Here is a 25,527-nt window from a genome sequence, read left to right as displayed (position 1 = left end):
TTGTTGTATTTTTTCTTTTTTTTTTTCTTTTTTTTTTTTTTAAACATTTAGTGTGAAGTATGACATCATTGGTAAAGATACATCATGCCATTACAGCTCATGGACATTACCTATCCTTACAGTCCGTGACATCACCCACACCAGCGCAAGGGGCTGCGCCAGACACAGCTACAGCAGGTTTTACACTAAACTCCTCTAGCCACCCTCTCACCACTGGGAAAACGCTTTTCCAGCTGGGCACACCGAGTGCATTCACCTAATCAGAAATTACCGCGGAGGGGAGAAGGAAACAAAGACTACCTTGACTGATCCGTGTGGTCGCACACTACAACATGGACACCAAAGAGGGGCTGCCCCTCTCCGCAGGTCAGAGGTAATTCAGCTCCTGAGCAGGTAGAGCACAACCCCTCGCAGAGATTTGAATACAAACCAGGAACGAAATGAGAACTTATCGACGGGGAAGGGGGGCAGGAGAGGAGACAGACCCTGCCCGGCTCTGCCTGCAGGGATCCCTCCAGCCCCAGCTCGCGGTCGTGTTTTGCACCGCCCTTAACACTGAAATATTCAGGGAAGGGGAGAGAGGGGCGTCAGTCCCCCCCAGTAAACAAGTTGAGGACCTTCAGAGGCTGGGAAGCCGCTGAAGGTGTGTAAGTACACGTGTGATGGTAGATAGAAAAGCAGCCCTGTTCTGTATGAAAAAAAGCTGTCAAGTTAGTACAAATTTCTGCCATGGCGAAGGGAACAGGAGGAGAAAGCTGTCAGGGTCCCTCTCCCGTCACAAAACCCCGACTCTCCCGCACACAGGCTCTGGGCTAAGCAACATGTTTCCAGAGGTGATACCTGCAACCCAATGCACCTAACGCGTGAAAACAAAACCAAAATAAAGCTCTCACCCCTGAGGCTGGAGGGAACCCAGACTCCGCTCCAGCCCCGCAGCGGGATAGTGAGGAACCCTGTCCCTCCTGCCTCACAGTGGGAATACACAGCAGTAGGATTCCTCTTGGTTCATTTTGTCATTAGAAGCCTCGAGTTTGCCCACGCCACCGGCCTGCAGCGCAGTGGACTGGTCTCCAATCCCCTCCCCAAAGCTGCTTGGCGTGGGGGCTCCCTGTCCCCATGGGGACACCAGTGGGTGCCACCAGCACGCTCTCCCCGGAGACAAAAAGGGCACTGGTTCATCCGACAGCACAAAGTGTATCTGAGACACAAGCCAGCACACCCCGCTCCCTCCGATTCAATTACTAAAGTAGGCTCTTTAAAATAAAAAAATAATATATATATTTATATAGCTATACAGAGAGATACAGAGAAAGCAAAGGAGAGAGAAAGGCTACTAAAAAAATCAAGAAGCGCCAGTTTTCTGCTACAGCTGTCAGCAAAGAACTGTCACCTTACATCATACCCTCCGAGATGGTGAAGAGAATGGAGGCAATGACAGCACAGGAATGCAAAAGAGGGCAGATAAGTCACTTCTGGTAATGAGACACAAATTAAACTTTCAAAACATGTGCATAGCTTTATTCATCTGCTTCAAACTAACCTTTTCACGGAGCTTCAGCGAAACCCGAGTGTGCAAAATGCATTTCTAAAAAATAATGCAAGCAAGCTTTCACATTTACTGTGGCAGAAGTACAGAGAGACTCGGACAGAATCATCACACGCTGGGGCGGGAGATGGAGAACCCAGAATTGCACAGCTTGGAGTTCTGAGTCACTGACTGCAAACACAAGCGTTTGGATTTCGTTAACTTCAAGCAAGGCGTGTTGACTTCTCCTTTACAAAAAAAATCTTGTAAACCCCACAGAAACAAGAGCCACAACCTGGCGGGGAATAAATCCCCTGGATAATGGGATCATGGTGCCACAGAGAGCCTGAACTCCAGCAAAGCCGGTTCCAGACCTCGGCTTGTTTTGGCTCTGCAGGTGAACTGTGGCAATGCTGATTTTTTATCCACAGAAGAGCGAAGCAGCTTTTCCTTCTCTCCCTCCAGAGTCACAGGTGCCACTGCAGAGGACATCATCCCCAAACTAAGACAGCCACTACACAGGCTGGAGGCCAGCTCTCTTTTGATCCCAGGGGTCACTGGGACACTAAGGAACCCTGTGGACGGGGAGTGGCCCTCGTGGCCACAGCCCCAGCTCACACCCCACCACCTCTCTCCAGAAAGACTAAGCACACATGCAAGGCACATTGAGTCAGATGTACACACACACCTCGGTGTGCAAAAGAGCAAACGCTGTCTGAAAAAGAAAAAACTAACTAAACAGGCAGAAAGCTCTGGCCTATGTATTTGTAGACTATTTTCCAGGCAGTTGTAATCCCCAAGTGTTTTTCCTACACGACTTTAGACCTTCCTTACTCTTACCCCACTTTGCAGAGAGGTACTTTATATTCCTAAAGGATCTTCTATAAATAGTCAAGTAAAATCCCTTTTTCCCCTCCAGTAAACTCCTCCTCCAGGGTGCACATCCCCCACCATGGCCCAGGTGTGACCCACAAAGAGAAGAGGTTCTGGACCTGCCTGTGCCTCACCACAGAGCCTTGATGCAGTGAGACCTCCCTCCAGTGCTCCCTAAGCCTTTCACTGCCAGGTTTGGGCTGGGTGGAGGGCTTCACCTCACTTTTTTCTTGGAAAACATCCAAGCCCAGGCACCGAGTGCTCCCCAGTTGGAGAAGGAGCTGGTGGGTCCCCAGCACTGGGATAAGGGCAGGACGGAGGCCATGCAATCCTTAATACTGCTGGTTAACTTCACATTGAGACAAAGCACTCAAAAGAGCTTTTTTAGAGATGAGCAATTTCCTTCTATAGATAAATTCAAATAGAAAACAAATATACTAAAACCAGAGACGAGACAAGAGCTGACTGAGGTTTTTTCTACCTTACAAGTTACTCAGGCACCTTTCCTGCACCACCAGCCACGGAGGAAGGAGAAGTTGAAAACCTCAGGGATTTGCACTACCCTTCCAATAGCAGCTTGAGAAAAGGAAGGAGAGAAAAAGAAAAAGAAATAATAAAAAATAAAAAAAGCACAGTGTTCTCTCAAGTTAAAAGAGTTCTCCTTTGCTTGCGTTTGCATAGAAATTCCCATAGGTCAGCACCAAAATCAGGTCCACCCCTGTCCTACACCCCAGCTCCCCCAGTTCCTACACTCCCCCAGTTAGTGGCTGTGTTACAGGAGGGTTCAGCTATCTGCAGAGGAACTACATGGTCATGTTAAAAAAAAACAAAACAACAAAAACGAAAAACAAAAGTGCATCACACATTCTTGATTTTCAGGGTTACTTATAGCAGCAGCAGCAGCATTAATCCAAGACAATGAACAGTTGTAGATTCGTTCTTAAATGCAGCAACACTTAATGAAATGTCTTCAGGGGAAGGGCATAAGAGGGTCCTTCTCAAAAATGAAAATTAGACTATTCAATATGGACAAAAAGGAGATAAAACAAAAATTAAAGACACAATCTTATTTACATTAAAAAAACAACATTCTTGTTAAAATATCTTTACAACACCTAAGCAAAAAAATATGTATTTTAAGAATAAAGCAGGAACTCCTAAAGCAGTATCCATTTTTGGAACCCTTATTTAGCACCTGAGGAAAGACTGTATGGAAAGCAGACAGGCTGGGGATTTTTTTGTTGGTTTTTTTTTTTTTTTAAGAAAACTGTAAGTTGTATCTTTGCTAAATGTTCAGAAGTTCGCAGTACACAAGTTTCATACCACAGAAAGAAATGAGCAATTCTCTTTTTTTTTTTTTGTTTGTTTTTTTCCTTCTTTTTAAAGATCTTCTACTCATTAATAAGGCTGTAGAAAAGGGACACTGCTATCTTACAAAATGGCTTCAGAGCTCTGGACATGTTATATGAAGCTTTCTGATTAACAGTCAAGATAAATCCAGCTCAGCACCCCCTGGTGAGGGCACAGGCAGGACTCCTGCTCCAGTCCAGCACAGGGAATGGGCTCATGCCCAGGACATGAGGCCACCACAGGGCTCTCAGACATCCACAGCTCCACTCTCCTGTTGCTTTAGAGGATCTTGGGCAGGAGAGAGGAGCCAGCCTGACCCTGGGGTGTAACATGTACTGGGCAAACCTCTAAAGCTCTGTAATCCCTGGAAGGCAGCACACGGAGATCTCCTTCCACCAGCCCTGGTTCCCGCTTCCCTGCTGTGTGCACTAGGGTTTTCCCACAAGGAAAAACAGTCTGGTGGTGGCCAAAGCCAGAATTACTCTGGCTTTCTTGCCTATTCCACCACACCAGCCCTTCTCCCTGCCTTACACACCAGTGTGAAAACGTGCAGCAGCTTTGAAGTGGGTGAATCCTTGTTCTCTCCCCTCCCAACCTCACCAGCTCCCCTGTAAACAGCCTCTCTGAGAAAAATCACGACTGATGGACGGACAGAAAAGTCTTCTAGGGATGAGAGAGAAATACTCTGAAAGCTTGGGACACCACAGCAATTTACTAAATAAAGATCAAAACCTGGACACACAGGGAAACTACCGGCAGCTCTGGCTGTGAACGCCATCCCTCCCCGATGTCCCTGCGGTCACCCACTGGCCACTTGGGAAAGGACACCATGGTGTTATTGTCACACTGCCTTGAAGGTGAAAGCACTAATTACACACACAACTGGGAGCACAACTTCCAGCTTTTTTTTTCCCTATTTTTTTCCTAGCAGGAAGCAATTTTCCTTTCCATTTAGCTAGCTGGCTCACCCTTCACCCACTGCCAGGCGCTGGACTCACAACCTAGTGAGAATTGGGTTTCTTTCCACATTTCAAAGAAGTCCACAGCAGCTATGAAAGGCAAAAAGTGGGATTTACTAGCTCAGAAAGGTTTGAAGTGGGTTAGTGACAGAATCCATGCCCTGGAGGTACCCACTGGTCAGAGAAAGGAGATTTCTACCAGGTTTCACAGAGGATCGAGGTGGGTTTAATTTAACCAAACTAAAACCAAGCTCCAAGCAAAGCTTGAAAGCCATTGCTTTGCCAATCCACCAATTGGGTGGAGTGGGAGAAAGCAGAGACTGAAGGCCCCAAACCACTGTCATGGAGCAGTTGTTAAAGCACCTCTTGGAGCACATGAACACTCCACGATGCACCAAAAGCACGCAGATCCCGAGCTGGATCTGGCTGGCACTACACACTCCAGTCCCTATTACACAAGACCCTGTACAAGACACACCCAAAGGAACCTGCTGGCAGAGGAGGAGAGGTGGGGAATGACCAGAGGAGAAAGGAGACAGCCCCTGCCTGTGCAGGAATCCTCGCTCCAACAAACAGCTTGGAAAGGGAACCAGAGGAAAGGGACTCACAACGGGAACAGAAACAAGAGAGAAGCCTTAACCTGAATTAGTATCCTCATAGCTAATAAAAAAATAGGTCATGATCTCACCCTTAGTGCTGCTTTCCAATACTAGACATACTGGAGGGGTTTTGATTTAAAACTTTCTTTACTCAGTGTAATGCAAACAATGGCACAAATAAATACACGCTCACTCTCCTCACAGGTCAGATGCTCGCCCCCACAGACACCCTCGGGTGCACACCCAGGACAGGAGGCTGCTGCTCCCCTTCCCAGGCTGTATTTGGTTTATGCTACAGTACTAATACTCTGAGTCAAACAAAAACAAAACAAAACATGAGACTTAGCAGTAACACCTTATCGTTATTTCAATGTGCTAAATTAGTCACAGCTCAATTTCAGTTCGTTTTTTTTCTTTTTTTTTTTTTTTATAAGCTTACACAAAAATAATCAGAAAACAGATTAAATCTTAAGATATTTTTAATAAGTGCTCAGTTAAGAATTGTGTGAGGACTTGGGGAGGACTGCAGACAGCGACAGGGTGAGTTACACGACAGCACGAGGAAGTTCCTTCCATGGTCCTGCCTGGCTCTAGGCAATTCTCTATCCCAGAAACACCAGGGAGCCGCAGCTACAGGAGCTCAGAGAGAGGAATTCCTAACTGCTTAGAGCTGAGCACACGCCGTGGAGCTCATGGAGACAGACAGACAGACAGACAGACATCTGAACAGAGGATGGGCAGAAATACAGCAGAGAAGGCGCTGCCGAGGGTGTTTCTGGATGGGTCCCGCTGGCGAGGCAAAGCCACAGAGATGAGCATCAGGGGGAATCCAGCCCAACCCATGGCTGAACCGAGCTCCTCTCAGCATTTCTTTCACTATTCAGGTGACAGACTGGACTAGGCCAACATGAGAGTCCTCAAATATTCAGCAAGACTCAGACCTTTCTAGAGGCGCAGGGTCAGCGCTGCTCAACTCCTGCATCGCCCCAAGCACAGACCTGGGGCAGAGGTACAGGACAGCACAGACCCCAGGGAAGCAAAACAGGGTGGTTTTATATTTTTTTTCTTTTTTTTTTCTTTTTTTTTTTAATGGAACCCAGCCCTTAAGGCGACAAGTGACTACACAAGGCAAATAAATACACAGCAGAGCCTTAAAGCCAGTAAAACAAACTGGAAACTTTGCTATTAGCCTTCAAATTTTGAAAATAATAATAATAAAAATAATTAAAAATTAAAAAGAACATTTCTTCCACCTTCATTTTCCCAGCCCCACTATCCAGTTTGTTCAACACTTTAAAGCTCAGGAACGCCCCAGCTCTTCAGCAGGGGAGCTGGAGGCAATTCCAACTTTTGGCAAGCAGTTGGGAGACTCAACAGAATTAAAAATAGGAACGTTGGAGGACTAGATGTTGGGCACATCTGTAAACATGTTATGCATTTTGAAGTTACACACACCTGCAGAGGTGGTACAAGTTTATAGGTGAAACAGAACTATTTGCGACTGGCCAACCACACATTTCTGAACCTGGACTGATACAATACATGATGACTATATAGTATCACAGTCAGGATTATACTATATAGCTCTGGATACATCAAATGGAGTAGGCAATCCATAGTCAAATGTTTAAGCGTGGCAGAAAGCGAGCGTCTTACACAAGGTACAGAATTTCAGTTTCATTGTCCCACCATGAACTCAAGTGTCTCATTCAGGAACAATCTTATTAAAAGTATAAAAACAATTAAAAAAACACATGCTACATACTCCTACTAAAAAAAAAAAAAAGAAAAAAAAAGAAAAGAAAAAAAAGAAAGCAATAGAATCATAGAATATTCTGAGTTGGAAGAGACCCATCAGGATCGAGTCCAACTGCTGGCCCTGTGCAGGACACCCCAAGAATCCCACCCTGTGCCTGAAAGCATTGTCCAAACTCTTCTTGCACTCAGACGAGTTTGGTGCTGTGACCACTTCCTTGGGGAGCCTGTTCCAGTGCTCAACCACCCTCTGGGTGAAGAACCTCCTCCTGCTATCCAACCTAACCCTCTCCTGACTCAGCTTCAGGCTTCTCCCTCTCACTGGTCATGGCAGTGAAGAGATGGTACCTGCCTCCCTGCTGCCCTCGGGAGGATGTTCTCCCCTCAGTCTCCTCCAGCTGAACAACCCAAGTGATCTCATAAGGTTTCCCCTCCAGACCCCTCCCCATCCCCATGGCCTCCTTGGGATGCTCTCTAATCGGGGTCTTTTTTATGTTGTGGTGCCCAGAACTGCCCCAAGAACTCGAGGTGAGGCTGCAGCAGTGCAGAGCAGAGCAGGCCAGGTCCTGCTGGGCCTGGTGCCCCCCCAGGGCACTGCTGACTCAGATCCAACGGGCATGGACCAGGAGCCCCAGCTCCCTTTCATGGTGCTGCTCTCCAGCCTCCCAGTGCATCCAGGGCTGCCATCCCAGGAGCAGAATCTGACACTGGCCCTTGCAAACTTCAGACAGTTGGTGATTGCCCATCTTGAATTTGTTGAGGGCTCTCTGCCCTTGAGGGTGTCAACAGCTCCTCACAGTTTAGGGTGTCGGTAAAATCAGCATCTCTTTGAGTCCTGAACCCAGGCTGTAATGAGATGCTGGGCGGAGGATGGAGCCCTGTGGGACCCTCTGGTGACTGGACAGCAGCCCCATGTCTTGATGGCAGATCTAAGCACAAAGGATATTCCAAAATTTTGGGTTTATCTATTCCTCCCAATGCCCCAGAGGGTCCAGTTCATTTAGGAGACACCAACTGCTGCTGATTTGGAGAGCCAGGATTAGGCCACCCACACCCACGATGAGCACTGGGTACATGGGGAGCTGGGGCTGGCCAACAAACCCATGTCTGCTTTATTAATTTCTTACTCTTGCACTGGACCCTGTGAACTTTCCACCTTTTAAAAAAACCCTGAAAAACTACCCAACCCCCAGATAATTGGGACACATTACACAAGCTGCAATGGGACAGAGGGGTTACACAGCTGGAGCCTGCACTCTGCTCAGCCTTCCCTACCACTGCTAGGAAGCTTTCCTTTCCCTGGGATTATTTTTTTTATTTTTTAAAATTATTATTTTCATTCCTAAGTCCTCCATTTTTTTTTGTAATAAAATATATTTTTATTAAGAGATAATTAGAAGCAGAGCCCAGAAATACACAGACTGCATTAAAATATAAAAGAGCATTTCCAAGGGGCAGGAAGCCCAGCCATTGGCGTTCTATGGACAAATTGAAAAGGATTCAAATTCCCATTTTTTTCTTTTTTGTTTTTTTTTAACTTTTTTCATTTTTTTGTTATTTTGAAATTTTTTTAAGAGAAAAAATAATTCAAGAAGGGTGAAAGTTAGCAGAACTCAATTCCTCTTCAGTTTTCCAATGAAAATGGGAAAAAAATCCAGCACATTTAGTGTTAGGAGACAGACAGAGCAAATATGAAGCACCTACAGTTGAAAGCAGAAGATAGTTTTTTTTGTCTTTTTTTTTTTTTCTTGCTCCCAGTAATACAATGGCATTACACTGTGGGAACAGTGGGGTTTTTTTTGTTGTTTTTTTTTCTCCATATTAAATGCCTAAACAGATTGCTTATTTTTCCATGTTGTCTTTTAAAATGAAATAACTCTTCAGTTGCAATAGTCCAACGTGTAACAGGAGCCAGGTCAACTGTGTGACTTCACCATGCATCCTAGAACTGCAGTATTACCATCTTTCCCTCAGCAGAATGATCCTTTTAAGACAATATCACCAGCATAGGATTGCTGCTTTACTCCTGGCAAAACATGCGGATTTACAATTCTCTGGAAAAAAAAAAAAGAAACTCTGCAAACTTCAAGGCGTTTCTCCAGCATTCAATGGAAAACAAATCAGAAAAAAAAAAATAAAAAAGAAACCAAACACGGGAGGTGGAAGGGAAAGAGGAGATGAAGGATGGTGATTCATCCTGATTTCCCTGTGATTAGTGTGTCACTACAGTCACAGAACAAGAAACAGAAACCTTGTCAAGTGGAAATGCCTCTCCAGTGGGTTGCTGTTGCCCATGTAGACGACAGCAGGAACTTTGAAACCGGGTTTGTAATTGAGTCTGTGTTCCTTAATCACTTGCATTCACTCTTTAAACAAAAACAAAACAAAACAAAAATGGAAAAAAAAAATCTATTCAGTACCGGAGATTAAATAATCACGTGTGTAGTCTCGTTGAAATAAATTTTCAGATTCCTTAAGAAGTCTAATTACTTTCAGTTGCCATTTTTAAATAACTATATATATATTTGTATATATTATCCTGTGATTCTAGTTATGGTTCCTCTGCTGCACTGAAGATTTAGAAGGAGCATAAAAGCCTTTTTGTCCCCCACGAACAGCACAAATGCTGCAGAAAGGTTAGAACAGGCAGTCTTGTCTTGCTACCTTCATTGATCCGGGCGATCCATGGCTTCATCATAAGTGATTATCCTTTTGGGATCTGGAAAGAAAGCAGAGTTCTAAGTTTTGGACAAGATACTTTTAGGCCCTGTGGCTGAAAATAAACACAAATACTTGGCTGTTAACAGACTTTTCCTTTGGATGCTCCCCTCCTGCCAAGCCACCCCAAGGCCAGGCTGGCTCCCCCAGAATAGAGCTGCTCCCCACAGGTCTCCACATACAGCTCTTCTCACAGAAAATGTCCTCTCAGGTGACTTGTGGGGATACACAAGAATTTAAAACTTATTATTGGATGCGACACCCAGCACCAGAAATAGAAAGCAATTTTGTATACACATAAGGAAGAGCCATTAAATCTAATTTGACACTGGGTTTATTGCTGTCCTAGAGACTCTGCTTCTCTCCAAGCAGCTCACCATTATAGCAAAGCTTTTTGTCCTGACTTTCAGCCATCTGAAACAGAGATAAATTCAGACTACAAACCACAGGGGCTGCTGAAGAACTGAACCCAGGCATCTCCAGACACAGAGACAATCCACTCTCATTCATCCCCCCTCCCAACAGACAGAGCAACTTGGTTCATTTATCCCTTCCAACATCCTTACCTTGCTTCTGCAAATTCCAAACCGCTTCCATTTCTGTGGAGGCAAAAGGAGATCACTGTTATTATGCAGATTGATGCTGCCATTAGAGACCACTCCAAACACACTTTAATTTTCCAACTGTGGCAGTTGTGCTGGGGCTTTCAAAGAGAGCCAACCCTCCTCCCACCCAGCAGCACAGCCCCAGCCCACAGGACAACACAAATCTGACATGAATAATCCAGCAATAAAAGGCAAAGGGATAGCTGTAACATGGTCTTAAGGGTCAGAGAGCCAAGCTGAGCATCAGAAATGTCATCACCATTCACCAGTCCTACATATCACAATCTCACTTCAGGCTTTACTACTCTGTCTCCAACGCTGCTTTGCACATTACAGCCTCAAAAAGGAGCCTGGAGAGATGATTTTTCCAAGTTGATGCTTAGTGAGTGTGAAATGGGAAGTGCTGGACACAGCGAGCTGCACATGGTTCACAGCATGTGTGTGCTGAGGCACCAGGCAAGGGCTGCAGCTGCGAGAGCATCTCTGAGAGCTGCGGCCAACACTGTCCAGGAGCAAGGTGTGATGCTGCCAACACTGTCCAGGAGCAAGGTGTGATGCTCCACACACCTGCCCTGCAGGTCTTCCCACACTTTACCTCTACAACACTTTTGCAGGCTAAAGACAAACCCTTCCCAGCTCTCCCTGGACATGCACATGCTTTTGTTTACCTAAGAAATAACAGCAAAGTTAAATGTTCTTTTCATTAACGCTGAGAAACAGAAGGCTCTTCCCTTTAAAATATCCCCCAAACAAAGATGCATCTTTAGAGAACCATTCAAAATAACTACTTTGAGCTGCTATCACGTTGGAATTCCATGAGCTAGAATATTTTTTAAGATGCTGACTGTACCCTGTGCCCAAGTTCAATAGACAAAATTATAGAAAATGGGTATTAGTCGGAACACAATTTTCCAAGAACCACTTTTGAGTCTCCTTTCTGCCAGAAAGGGTGACAGGACCTTGGTAGGGGCTAGGAAAAGGGAATGGTGAGAAATTATCAGGCCACATGGGATGTGCAGTAAAGCACAAAACAAGGCAGTGAGTAAACTAACCAGCACAGGAAAGGAAGGAGAAAAAGCCCTACAAAACCCACGATGTGTGCCAAGTGTCACCTCCAATCGCCTCCCTTCTCCAACCCTTCATCTGTCCTTTGTCCCCTACAATCTCCAGCTCCCTGGGGCAGGAAATTGCATGCAAATAAATATTGCCAGCCCTCCTTGCACAATTAAGCCTTTTGTAAGGAAGGCCCTGACAAAATTTTACGAGGTCTGTTATTTTTGCGTCAGGACAGTAACAGCAACACTTTGCACTTCTATTGGGGAGCCCTAAGTGCTTTGGGAATAGTAGCCAACCTCTAACACCCCAGGGACAGGAGCAGGCTGGTGAGGGACTGCCTCCCTCATCTGCCAGATGCAGATTCCCCTGAAGTAAAATGAACCAGCTACTAAAATTACCTCCTGTGGAGTGAGTTTTCCATTCAGCGCAGTTTGATGCATCATTTCCTAACAGCTAAAGAACATCTCCCGTTTTAACAGCTTTCCCCAAAGGCACAGGACAGAAAACTACTCTCCAGTTGTTGGTTCCTGCACATTCGAGCAATGCTTGAGCATGAAATACAAGGCAGAGCTGAAGCACCACCCACCACCACATCCCCATGCACAGACCATTGTCTTGTGCACCTCATTTGGCTTTAACTGCTCTGGACACCACAAGAATGTGAACTCCATGTATTAAAGAGTATCTGACAATAGGACAGATATACAGACATACAAACAGAGATACTGTTAAGAACATACCAAAAAATTACTAAGTTGACAAAACTCTGTTTAAAAAAAAATAACAAATCTAAGCCATTTCAGACTTCAATTTCCCTTCTCCTCCTTCAGAAAGGGAGGGTGGTGTAAAGTGTCCTGGACATCCCAGACACCTGGACACACTGGCTGGCAGATGCTCAGCAGGACCAAGCTACAAAACCAAAGACCATCAGCAAACAATGCAATAACAGCTCTTACTAAATATCACCTGCCACCAGCAGAGCAAGGTCCTCCCCTCCACCTGGCAGCACAGGGACAGGGGACAGCACAGGTTAAAGCACACTGACCAAGTGACACAACCTCACAAGGGAAAAGAAAAGTTCCAGGCTAACTACAGCACAAAACTAGGGGGAAAAGGAATTTCTGCAATCTTAAAATGGAATGGTATTATTTTTTCTGCTTTACTTGGTAATACAGCTAAGTTTTCCTGCCAGTTCAACGCTGTGATCACCTGTGACTGACAAAAGGCACTGTGACAAATGCATGGCCACTGTCACAGGGTGACCAGGCAGCCCAGCAGAGCCACTGCTGCCCAATGCCTGGCTCCAGCCAAGCAGAAGGAAAGACAGCCCCCAAGAACTGGGCATGCAGGAGGCCCCAAGCCTGCTTTCAGCCCTCCTTCTTGGAGCTCACAGCTCTTTTCTTGAGCCTTTTCCCTGGATAAAGCTTCCAAGAGTGAGTTTAAGCAAAGGACTCCTACAGCTGCTCACCCTGCATGAGAACAGGGGCATCCTCACCACCAGCCCCTGTCCAGTCTCTCAGATACTGCCCCAGAACTGCTGCTTTCCTGCCCAACAGGAGCCACCATTCCCAAAACCAGACATGGGGCTGGGGAAACACCAAACTCTCTTCTCCAGTGGACTCCAACCCAGCTGGAGAAAATGCCACCAACAAATCCTTGCACAACCCAGCATCAAAGCCAGCCCTGCTCCAACCCAGGGGCAGAACGAGGTCACCTCCTGTGCCCTTTCCAACCTCTTCTTTTCCAGGATATTTCTTTACAATTAGCTGGCTTCTCCACAGCCCTTAGGCTGGTGGTTTGCTGAGGAACTGCCTGGGGCAGACAGGCCCAGCCACGTCCACCTAAACCACTTTTTCTGGGGACTATCACTGAAACAAAGGGTCACTGGGGGAAAGCTTTGATGTCAGGAAAGGACTAAGGCACACTCTGGTGAATTGCGCTGGGATTCCTCATAGGTCAATAAACTTTACAGCAGGACTGGTACGGAACCTTGGAGGGGAAAAAAGTGTTTCTGAAATAACTTGCTAAGACAGGCACTTTTATACACATTTTCCTTGGTAGAGAGGCACCCCCTGCAAACAGAAGTGTCTGCACAATGCCATGCTACTACTTCACTGTCCTTATAAATCCCAAAATTGTCCCTAAAACACAACAGTAAAGAAATAACAAGAAGGGACCATTTTTGTCTGATGTTTGCTGTTTGTACCTGCAGGACAATGATTAAGTATAGGGATTTCCCTGGAAACAAAGGAAAGAATAAGTACTGCATGCTGTGGAGACTCATGGCTGTACAGCATACACTGTACTCATCCTGACAACTGGAAAGAGCAGGGACTGGAAGGAGAATTAAATCAGCTTTTGCCCCACAGCCCAAGCCCCACAAGGCCATAACCAACAGAGTGAGCTCAAACCCCTTCCCACCAAGGGGGGGATGGGAAACCAAGGCTTTTTTTCCTCCCCTCTCCTGATGTAAAGGATGAAAATTGCTGAATTCACAGCTCTGCTATTTCTTCTGACCCAGTTCACCATTCCGGCGAACGCCACTCCTGGCTGGCCCACGCTGCCTTGCTCTATTTTCCATGCTGCTCTCCTGCTTCTTCATGCAAGCAGAGATGCTGCTGCTGCTGCAACCGAGGTGCTCAGAAGGAACAAAGCAGCAGCACAGGCAGAAATTCAGGTGCAAGAACAAGGGAAACCCTGCAGTTCCCTCTCCTCCACCCATGTGGTCTTTGCTGCTGTGCAGCTGAGCTGGAGGCCTCAATTATTTGCTTTTTAGCTCAGGACAAGCAAATTATTGAGCTTCCCACCACAAAGCTTGCCATCTAAAGCTCAGTGCTAGTGACAGCCTGGCCTGGAAGACTGCAATTGCCTGAACATGACAAAATTCTCCAAAGTGTTGACAATTATTCTGATATGAAGTGCTTCATCCAGCTGTCTTTAAAAGAAGGACTAAAGCAGTAAAAGATGCTGGTTTTGATGCAAGCAAAGCAGACATACACTCAGCCTCCTTATCTGAAGGAGCAAAATATCTGCAAGAATCAGTTTTACCTCAAAAAAGATAAGGATTTTGGCAATGCCACACCAAGGCAGAAGTTCAACTTCTAACCTAGACAGGGGACAATGACTTGAAATGAGAGCATCACTCCTTCCTGGCCTTCCCAGTCTCCATGTGAAGCCCATCCCTGTCTCCAAGCACATCCAGAGCAGGCCCACCAGGGCTGAGCTACATCAGATCTCCCTTGGTAAATCAGATCTGTCACTCCTGAGCGTTTCAAGGCACCACCACAAACTGCAGGCAGCACGGGCTGTCAGTGAAGGCAGCCGCGTTGAAGGATTGTGTTTTACACTCAGGCACATCAGATGATCAAGGGAGTCTTTCTGCCCTTTAAAGAGAGCGGGGAGGAAAAAGAAAAGAAGCAAGGCATGGAGCAGGGGTATAATGAAACCATCAGGAAAAGTTTCCCAGAAGAACAAGAGAGTGCATCATCATCCTTGCCTGAATGTTCCCAGTGCTCTGGAGGAAAAGCAGTCAGGGTACAGGCAAAGGAACACAGGAATCCTGCAGCAGGAGCTCGCTGTGCTCTGCAGCCACCCAGCCCTGGCAGCACTCAGGGACACTGTGCTGAGGTACAGGAGCACTGCACCAGAGCCAGCTCTCTCTGGGTGCCACCTCCTCCATCCATCTTTCCACGGGGAAGCCGTGAAGCAATTACAGTTTATAATGTCCTGTGCAGTTGCTGGGCAAACCACGCACAGGAAAGCCTGGTTTGCTGGAACAAAGCTACTGACTAAGCTGGAGGCTTTCCCAGAGAAATTTACAGTCCAGGGTGAGGATCCACATAACCTGGTCACAACTGCAGGCACAAACAGTGCAAGACAGAGTGTGCACATTTGTGACATTCAAAGCACTGCAACCACTCACACTCATTCTCCTCTGCAACCCCCAGAGCTTCATCCTTGCACTAAAACCTGGAGCTCAGGGTAGGGAACACACCAGGACTCCACACTCACCCCGTCCTTGTCCTGTGATCGTTTCTTTCTGTGTTCATAACCCCAAGGGCAGGGCAGATGCAAAGATCAAACTACCCAGACTTTGCTCAACAGCAAACAGATCAATCTGAGAGGGAGAAGTTCACGAGATTCTCAAAATCAAAACCAAACAGTCTGAGGGCCTGGAATGCCCTAACACGGATCCAGGCAAAGCCACAGGCTCTCCCCAGCAAGGAGGAAAAGGCAAATCGTGAAAAGGAACCGAGTGAAATCGCTCTTTTCCTACTGCAGAGGAACCGGCTGGCTTGGAGCTGGACCTCAGGAAAAGAGCCCAAGATAAACGGAGAGCACAGTGTGGGAATTAACCCCCGCACTGCTGTCCTGCAATCACACCCCACAGCTCTGCTTTTGAGGCATTTCACAGCCAGGGTGGGCTCTGGCACTGCTGTCCTGCAAACAGATCCCACAATTCTGTTTTTGAGACATTTCACAGCACACGGTGGGCTCTGCTGCAGGGCCACGGCCATGAAGGGAGGACAGGAGGCACCTTCCCTCCAAATATCCCTTAACCCATCTCACCCCACGGATGAAATGCAACCCCCACCATCATTACGAAAGTACTAAGACCTGGCCTGATCTCTTTTTTTGGAAAGCTTTTGACCACTAAATAGGAGAAAGATAAGCCCGAGGTGTTTGGAGCACCCCGTCAGGGCATTAATGACAATGCTGATTAGAAACAGCCATCATCTTTTACCCCTAAGTAACACCCTGAAGATGGCACATACATAACGTGAAAAAGAAATCAGCAGAGATGAGTGCTGGGGCAGGATCGGGTATCCCCAGGCCATCATGAGGATGTTTGCTCAGGATGCTCAAAGCAAGACCATTCACATGCAGAAGAAGAGCAGAGAACAGTATTTTAACGGGTGCTTTAAGTGGCCATTCTTGCCAACAAATGTAATTAACTCCTGTGTTTAGAAGAGCTCCACGCAGCCAGGCTTTGAAGTTAACACCTCCTTGAGAGGACAGGGGATGGGAGTGTTCTTTATTTTCCTGTTGTTCCTATTGTTTCACTGAGGTCTGCCTTTCACAGCAAGTGAGAATGGGAGAGCTGATGAGCCTTGCTGGCAGCACAATTGCTGCTCCACAAGTTCAGGCTAACAACAGAGAGACAAACTGAAGTCTAGGGAATATTTGCAAAATTAAGAAAAAGATCACCGAGGATTTTCTTCCATGTTATGCTTTCTGATGGGAAGTTGGGATTTAAACTGCAAGCAGACACAAAAAAAACAAGACTAGAAAGCCTGCTTTAATGCTGGAATAAACTGAGCAGAAGGGAGAGGACCCAGATAAAATCAATTGACGAGCACTGTTCTCAAGAATACTAGAGTTTGAAATGTTAACATCTTGAGAGGGAGATGACCTGGAAAAAATATTTGGAGTTATTATTTTTAAATGACTGGGCTTGTTACTGTTACAGGAAGGCATTCGAGTTTATGCCATACAGACTTTGTGAAGTGGTAATTCCTGAACTTTGCAGAGGGTGAAAAGAGCAAATTTGCCAAAGCCAAGCAGCCACCCTCTGCAGAGGGGAGGAAGATATTATCCCTATGCGCATGTGGAATACTAAACAAAAAAACATGATCGTCTTGCTCCCTTCAGGGGAGAGGGGTGCAGGGAGAGGGAAGGGGCTCAGAAAAAGGAACTGCCCCAGTGTTGGTCAAGAGTGAGAAAATAACACTGTGACAAAAGGGAACACCCAACCAGGCTCCTGCTAACACTGAGCCAGCACCAAAAGCCAAACACTGCCTCAAATCCTCACACTTCTGGGGCTGAGGCTAAAGCAGAAAGCAAGCCATGCCACAGGCTTCCCTCTCTTCGTTCCCATTTTAAAGTGTCTGTATCGTGTCTGAGTCATTTCAATCTCAAAAAAAAAAAAAAAAGGGAGCTGGACTACAAAGGACTCCATGAAAGCAATAAAATCATCTGAAAGATGTGGCCTACAAAGACAAGGAGAAAATTCAATCTGCAGCTCACAGAGGAGCTGATAAGAGAAGATTGGTCTTGCTGCTGCCATAATACCCAGGGGCAGGGAAAAAGTGTGTGTGGGGCACACTTAAAAAAATAAATCACACCTACAGTCGTAGGAATAATTTCTTCTTCCTTCAAAGCCATGATTTCATGGTCTGATCTGCCCAGGGGAGAAGCTGCAACACTTTGGAGGCAGAGGTGTGAGTACAGACTAAGAAGCCTTCACAGCGACAGAATATCACCTGGTGCAGCTGGAACAGAGCAGCTGAAACCACACATTTAACTCCTTCCAATGCTCAGTGGCTCACGAGGACCTGCTAAGTATCATCTCTCTCAACATCACTCATGCTTGTCCGCGGGAACAGGGAAACAAATACCTCTTAACATTAATTAAACAACCCTTTGAGTAACTTCCCCAGACCGTTATTGCCATGAGAGGATATGCAAGCAAAGAAAAGGGTCATTTTTAAAACAATTAGAATTGCTGGAAGGAACATACCATGTTAGAATATTGCACTTCTAAAAATAAAAGAGAATAAAAATAAAAGAAGAGAACGCCCTTAGGCAGCAAGTGAAGCCATTACCTTTAGTGTGATATAGAATAGCAGCCCTCAGGTCAAAAGAACCCCAGCTATCTTTCCTTTCTAGGCCTCTCTGGTACCTCTGTTCTTTGGCGGAGGCTAGCAAATTGTTCGTAGGAGAGGCCAGAGGATTCTCTACTTCATAGTCTTTTGAAAGAAACACTAAAGCACCTTGGCTACCGGTGTCTGCCTTTTGTAGGTCACCTGTGTGATGCGACTCCAAGGCTAAGACACCACCCTCAACAGCAGTCCCAGGCTTAAGAACAGCACTAAGAATTTGAGGGCTAGTCCGTTTATCCAGCTCATAAGCCTTAGGAAACACAGGTTGTTCAGTTCCCGAGGGAATGATTTCAGGACACTGTGAAACCAAAGTGGCAGGATATTCCCCTTGAAATGTCACTTCCATTAACTGATTATCCGCAGATTTCCCCACAACGGTTTCAGGTCCAGCACTGGGCTCGTTTATGAAAGACAAGCCCCACTGATTCTGGAAGATATCCCCCAGGTTCTGCTGATTCGTCTGTGAAGGGAAATCGACTTGTGCTGTCCCCAGGAGCACAGTTTGCATATTTGAAGGGTAGATAAAAAGGCCAGATTTCTTTTGTTCGAGGGCTGTCGAAGTTGTACTCATGTCCTGGGGTACAGACTCAGAGGAGGAGGTCGATGGTACAGTACTAGCAGCAGTGGAGAGCAGTGGCTGGGCCCCTGGGGAATACACACTTCCATCAGTCCCAGCAAGGATTGGCCCGTTGGAGAAGCTGGCAGAAGTGACAGATTTCATAGCAGACATGGGGACTTGGGACAGTCGACTTGATGATGTCTGGGCCTGAGTTTCCCCAGCAGATGATGAAGACGATGAGGATGACGTGGAGGGGGTTTGAGCTGCTTTGTTGAGGTTTTCTTTAACTTTACTTGCATAACTAATTTTGGGAACAATTTTAGCACTGCTATTGTCCACTGGAAAAACTGGGGGTGGTTTAAACAAGGTCCATGAGTCCTCTTTAGACGTAGCCGACGATGCGTGCTTCCCTTTGGGCCGGTCATCAAACTTCTTGCTGCTAATCCCAGGTTTGGCATCAGAGTTTTTCCGCGGTACATCCCCGAGCCCAGGCTTCCCCCTGCCTGCTCCACCAGCCCCAGCCTCATATTTCCAAACAGGCTTAGTATTTTCAATTCGGTTCCCCTTTTGTTCACTATAATCAGGCTTGAAACTCTCAAGTTCCTGTTTCAAGGTTGGTGCGCTGACCTCCTGCTGCATTATTTTGTCCTGTACGAGATTCAAATTCTCACAACCCTTGGCACTGTTGCGCCTGCCTTTCCTTTTTTTAGGCGTGGTATATCCACTCTCGGAGCCGCTGCCATCGTTGTCGGCCCCTTTGCCTACGTAGCCATTTGTGATGTAGCTGGAATTGTTGGTCACCACGCCGTTGGGGATAGACACTCCCTCTGGCTTGTCTGAGGACTGGTTTTCTCTGTGTTTGTTTTCGTAGGACTTCTCATTCTTTTTGTCCATGCTATTTTTCTGAATGAAGTTCTTGGTTTTGATTCCAGCTTTCCCCAAAGCACCGGCCTTCACAGTCTGCTTTGGGGTGACATTAGGATCTACGAGCTGCTGGCTGCCATTGGGGACCCTGGATCCTGGGGTGGTGGCTTCATCAGAGCACAGGCCCTTCAGGGACACTTCTCGCTCTCCTGCGTTACCATTCAGCTCTCCGTAGCCTAGAGGGAAGCCAAAAACAGCAAAAGGCAAGAATTAGAATGTGAAATGTTAGACTTGTCATTGCAGAAAGCTGCAGTCAGCCCCAAACATATCCAGTTTCCTCGTGCAGACATTTTAAAATAGGAAAATATCTAGTCTCTGAGGTAAAGCTGCATAAATTTATTTGCTGGAACGCACAGCAAGAAGGGTTAAGCAGGAAGGACCAGCCATGACTGCCTCCCGCATAACTGAGTGACACACAGATAACATAACAAAGCAAAAGAAAATACAGATACTATGCCAGGAAAATATACTGTACTGAAGATCACTGGCAAGCTGGAAAGCTATTTCATCAGCTACTATTTCCAGGTCACAGAGAGGAAAAAATTAATTCCCAGGATGCTTCAAGACAGCGGGATCCACTGCCTTTGTGACAAGATCTGTGGAGGTTCAGGATACACACTGTGAACAAGGGACAACTGCTGCCATATCTCCATCAGCTCCTGGGCCTGCAACACCAGCAGTCCTCCTTCCCACCCTCCTCCCAAATGCCATCTCCGTAAAGGAGTGGGGAAAAAAAGCACAGTATTTCCAAAAGGACACATGCAAGTCCAGCTGGAAGATAGGGATGAAAATATTTCAGGATAGTGACCAGCACCTCCCTACATACGCTCCTGAGCACTGCAAAGGTGACAGAACCGAGAAATGCATCCCTGCAAGGCCCTTCTAATGCCACCAGCAATGGGTCTCTTCCCCACTGAAAAACTTGTATTTCAGAGTCCCCAGGAGAGCTGGTATGAGCCTGAGACCCAAGAAATAAAGCATTTGCTCGGGGTTTCAACTCATAAAACCATGAGACTGTGATGTAGACTGAGCTTTACTCTTCCCTTCTGAAGTTTACTAAAGGTCCCATGGTTCTGGGAGTGCAATGGAAGCCCAGGACAGCCCACACTGAACCACCCCAACTTCCTCTTTTGTTTTTTCCTTTTTAAACACCTCTGGCCGGAGGCCTGCTGCTTTCGAGGACCCTGGCCAAAGCCCCAGGAGAAGCGCTGGAGATGGGGAGAGCACACCGTGCCCTGCTCCACCAACACAGTCCAGCTGCACAGGGACCCCTCCTGCACCCGCTGCTCCTCTGACTCATCCGTCCTCCTTCCCCCACAGCCACCGACCCACCTCAGGCTCCATCTGCAGCCACGGTGGCACCGAGTCAGCACACAGAGGGAGTCCCTCAACAACTGGAGCGGGCAAAACTCCAGCTTGGGAGAAGAATGTTTTTGTTGTTGCTGATGTTGTTGAAATTAACTGCTGTAACTAAAAAATCATTGTTACCCTCACATCCTGGAGCCTCAGATGTCTGGCAGATGTAACAGCTCAAGTTCTGTGCAAGTCGGGAACACAAGAATCCTTGTAGGAATCTTTACAGAAATTCCACAACTGAGTTTGCCGAGGGGGATCAAAAAGGATTTTACTACATGCAAGTATCTGTAACCACCACAACTTCCACTATAACTTTCAAATATGTTGTTAAGAAATTTAACCATAAATACTTCACCCCAGAGAGAACTAGAACGGTGGGATCCCCTAAAATGAAGTATTTCAGGAAAACTATGAAGAGGAAGCCTTCTCAAGAGCAGGCTTCTGTATGACTCAAGACTTCTGACACCACTTGTTAATGAAACAAAACAATAAGAGTGGTCATAAGACCATTGCAGATGAGGAGTGAAAGAATAAAATGAAGAACAAAATCCATTTCAGTAAGTCAGTGTGTCAGCAGTTTCTAGTTCCAATTCTCAAGCATTCACAGCTCAGCTGCCTGAGTTTTCTCCAAATCAACATTTGGCACAGCTGGCCTTGGCCTGGACACGGAGGTGCAGCAACCAAAATTTAGGGGAGAGGGAAAAACCCAAGACGGTAAGAACAGGTGAAGAGGATCTGGCAAGCTCACAAACCGTTTCAGAGCTGGGAAGGGAGGGGTGCCAGCCTAGGCACACATTAAAACCCTGGGCACGCTGCAAACAGTGAAATGACTTCTCAACTTATTTTTGCTCGGTAACTTATTTTAGCGTGTGCCCGATCAAGTCCCTCCCTGCCTGCCCAGGCTGCACATGGGGCACTGCCGACCCCGCTCCGCTGCTTCCAGGCCCCCTCCCACCTCCCTCCTCGTTATGTAAAAGGAAAATTCAAGGGAAGGAAAAAAAAAAAATGTACGCGGCACTCGGGCCGGCTGGCGGCCACGCACTCGCCGTGACCCCGCAGAAACCACCCAGAGGCATTGCTGGAGCCGGGGAGCCCCCAGGAACGCGGCGGGGGCTCCGGTCCTGCCCGGGATCGGCTCCCCCCGCGCAGCTGACCGGCCACCGCCTCTGCGGCGCTGCCGCCCGGCCGGCGGCGGCTCGGCCCGGCCCGGGGGCCGCAGCCCCGGCCCCGGCGGGGAGGAGGCGGCCGAGCGCCCTGGGCCGGGCCGGGCAGGGCCGCGCCGCCTCCCGCCGCCGCCGGCGGGGCCGGGCCCCTCCGCCTGCTCTGACTCATTGATCCTGGCGCTCATCAATCGCCGGCCGCCCCCCGCGCCCCCCCGCGCCCCCGGGGCCCGGCCGGCGGGGGCAGCGCGGCCCGGCCCCACGTGCCGGCGGGCGGCGGTGCCGGCGGGCCCGCGGCTCCCGCAGCCCCAACATGGCGGACAGGAAGCGGCCCCAGCGCGGCGGAGAAGCTTCGAGCCGGGCCGGGGGAGGCGGCGGCGGAGGAGGAGGAGGAGGGAGAGAAGGGGGGCCCCGCCGCCGCCCCGCGAAGGTCACAGGCCCCGTCCCGCTGCCCGCTCCAACCTGGTCTCCGCTTCGGCGCCTCCGTGTGCTGCGGGCCGCCGTGCTTGTGCTCGTGGCGGAGCGGCGGCTTAGGCTGGGCTCGGCCGTCGGGCGGCGGCAGGTAGGCGCTCTGCGGGTGGTGGTGGTGGTGCCCGTAGTAGTAATAGTGGTGGTGGTGATGGTGGTGGTGGGGCTGCTCCTCCATGGGGGGCGGCTGGCGGGGCCGGGCCGGGCTGGGCGCTCGCTGCTGGGCCGTGCGGCTCCGGCGCGGGGACGCGGCTGGCGCGGGGGAGGCGGCGGACTGGCAGCGCCCGCCCTGCAATCAGCGAGCGGCGCCGCCGCGCCCGCCCCCCGCCCCGCCCCGCCGCACCGCGGCCGGGGGAGAGCCGGCCCGGCCAGCGCGGACCCGCCCGGCCGCCCCCTCCCCGGGCCAGCGGCAGGTGAGGCTGCCGGGGACGGGCGCGCTTTGCCCCCTCCCCGTGCTAGCGCGGCAGAGCCGGAATGAGCGGCCATGGCCGAGCCACCTCCGTTCCCGGCCCTCGCCGTTGGAGCGTTCCATAACCGGCGGGGAGCGGCGTGCGGCCCCGGGGGGGTTTCAGCGCAGGGTCACCGGGAGGAGGGCTGCCCGGCATGCCGCAAAGCCGCGTTTTGCCGTCATGGAGCGGGTGAACCGCACCCCGGGGCAGGCGGAGAGGGTTGGAACGGCCCCAGCGGAGGGGATCTAGGCAGGGATGTGAGCACCGAGAGCGGCCGGGCTCCCAGCAGCAGCAGCGCCCCGGATCGCTGCCGGGCCGAGCTGCAGCGCTCCCGCGGCAGCCGGAGCTCAGCCGGCTCCAGGGCTCCACCCGCAGCCGCCCGGGCGGACCCGCCGCTCTCCGCACAGACCCAGCCGGCCCGGGAAAGGTGGGCTCCACAAATGCACTTGTCCACCTCCGAGAGAAGCACGGGAGGTTTAATTGATGCTTAACAAAAATCAAAGGTTGATGGGGAAGCCCGAGAGTGTAAGGAGGAGAACTCTTGAAACTTGACAGAATTTGTAACCGATTTCATACAATTTCAATCTCTGATTACCCCCACTGGAGCATGTTCCGAGGGGGGGTGGTGGCAGCTAAATGACCTGAACTCACGCCTCTGCTCCTCCACTGCAGGACGGCAAGACATTCAACTGCTGTTCCGGGATTCCTCCTCAAAACCAAGGCCCAATTCTCCAGACAGCACTGAGACAAAGGGTTTGGATTGTATGGATCAGTGAGGAATTGAGGCAGGAGTTAATTAGGAATGTAGGAAAAGGGCAGAGAGAATGGGGAGACACACGACTGACACAGGCTTGAGACAGAGGCAGAGTCCTGCTTTAAGTTATTTGCTGCTCCGGTGTGATTAATTGCCTCCAAATAGTCCCAACAGTGTGCACTGCAGTAAACAGGGAGGAAAAGTGACAAAATAAAATGTGTTCATGTAATTAAAGACTGTTACAATTAATGTGTGTAATATAAATGGGCTCCACAGATAGTCCTGAAAATGGTATGGACTCACTTCTCAAGGCTTTTCCTTGCAGCTTAATCCTCTGTTCTATTTCTTCGCTATTTTAATGAACAAAATTAATAAAATTCATGTGTCTAGAAAAGCCCTATCAGACTTTGGCACTGTACAAGAGCCCTTGTCTGGAGATTTTACAGTTCCCAAGCTTTATTTTAAGAGAACACAGTTGAAAGTTTATGCCTCAGACAGAGCTTCCCACTTCACCCTCCTCTTTACTACACAGGAGGTAAAGCTTTTCCTTACCAGAAATACCAACTTCGACATTAATACAGAGGGTTTTTTCAAGATTTGAGGTGCCTGAAATATCACAAGTTCTTTGCCAAATCATTCCTGCAGTTTGCATTTCTTTCAGCACAATGCAAATCCATTTAAAACGTGATGAAACCATTTAAGCAAGCCATGATGAACTTTGGGCTTTACCCAAACAATAACGGTCCTGGTCCTTTCAAACGCTGACTCATTGAGTGACCTCACAGTGCTTAGGAGACAAGTCTTAAAATGAGGAGTCGGGCTTTAATCACAGCTGACATTTTATTGGTGGCTTGGAAGAATTTATTTTTAATATAGGGAGTTGGCTTGAAGATTTAAACTTCAAAAGACTCTGAAGAAAGCAAACAATTATAGACAAATCGTCTCCACACACACATACCAGAAATCTGAATACAGAGGAAGGTGGGCTGCCTCTCTGTGAAAGACAAAGCAACTATGTCACTGCTAGGAAGTGTCTTGTTATCAGTATTAGATTATCTAAAACTTGCAAAAGAGAGAAAAAAATCCCAAATAATACAGCCTGGGGCTCATGAAGCATGGGCATCCCACCCCCCAGCATGGTGTGTCCACACACAGTGGGCCTTCCCCACTTCCTACTGATTCCAGTTGCATCCTCAGGGATGCATTTTAAAGGTAAGAGTGGTTCCAGCAGGCAGTGCTGCCCTGTGGCCACACTGGGACATGTCCCCTCCAGCAGCAGGAGTTCCTGTTAATCCCACTGTCTGCCCAGTGTTGCACCATTATAATGTGTATTAATATTCAACAGTTCTTCAGGATGTGTTCTCTGGAAAGGGAAGCTGGAGATTTCCGTGTCTGCTCATCTGCAGCAGTTTTCCTCCTTGCTGCTCTTTGGCAAGCCAGCAAAGAGGCAATTTTCCTTGGAATTCCACACCCAGTGCCAAGTATTCCCACATCCAGGCACAAAGCTGGGCACAGTATAATTTCTAACTCAGTATTCAAAGCTCTGTTTTATGAAGCTTTGAAGTGGATGGCTTTGCAGAGAACCTGCCATTTAAAGCTGCAAAATTAAGGCAGCATGGAATGAATCAACTGCTACAGGAATCATGAGAAAGTTTTCCTGGAGAGCCTGACCCAGGATGAGTTTTGTATTCATATTAAAATGCAGTCGAACTGAGAAGTTATTGAAGTTATTTTTTCAAGAACAAATTATTTCCT

The 25,527-nt window shown here is 48.2% G+C and overlaps 1 protein-coding gene across 2 annotated transcripts; it reads right to left on the bottom strand.

The window, feature by feature from the left end:
- NUFIP2 (nuclear FMR1 interacting protein 2) lies at positions 1-22,890 on the bottom strand. 2 transcript variants are annotated; one of them, XM_074556905.1, is made up of 5 exons: positions 22,564-22,890; positions 18,046-19,761; positions 10,346-10,378; positions 9,726-9,780; positions 1-9,115 (listed from the first exon to the last, which is right to left on the bottom strand). In XM_074556905.1, the coding sequence occupies exons 1-4, from the start codon at positions 22,745-22,747 to the stop codon at positions 9,728-9,730; spliced, it is 1,986 nt and encodes a 661-aa protein (XP_074413006.1). In that variant the 5' UTR covers positions 22,748-22,890; the 3' UTR covers positions 1-9,115; positions 9,726-9,727. The 2 variants fall into 2 exon arrangements, with proteins under 2 accessions (XP_074413006.1, XP_074413005.1); XM_074556904.1 differs by having other exon boundaries at positions 1-9,780; positions 22,564-22,889.
- Positions 22,891-25,527: the final 2,637 nt, after the last annotated feature.

Source organism: Zonotrichia albicollis, chromosome 22 (genome assembly GCF_047830755.1).
Source record: "Zonotrichia albicollis isolate bZonAlb1 chromosome 22, bZonAlb1.hap1, whole genome shotgun sequence".
In the NCBI taxonomy this organism is placed as follows: Eukaryota; Metazoa; Chordata; class Aves; order Passeriformes; family Passerellidae; genus Zonotrichia; species Zonotrichia albicollis.
Note: the sequence above shows the minus strand (reverse complement) of the source record. Positions and strands in the feature narration are given on the sequence as shown.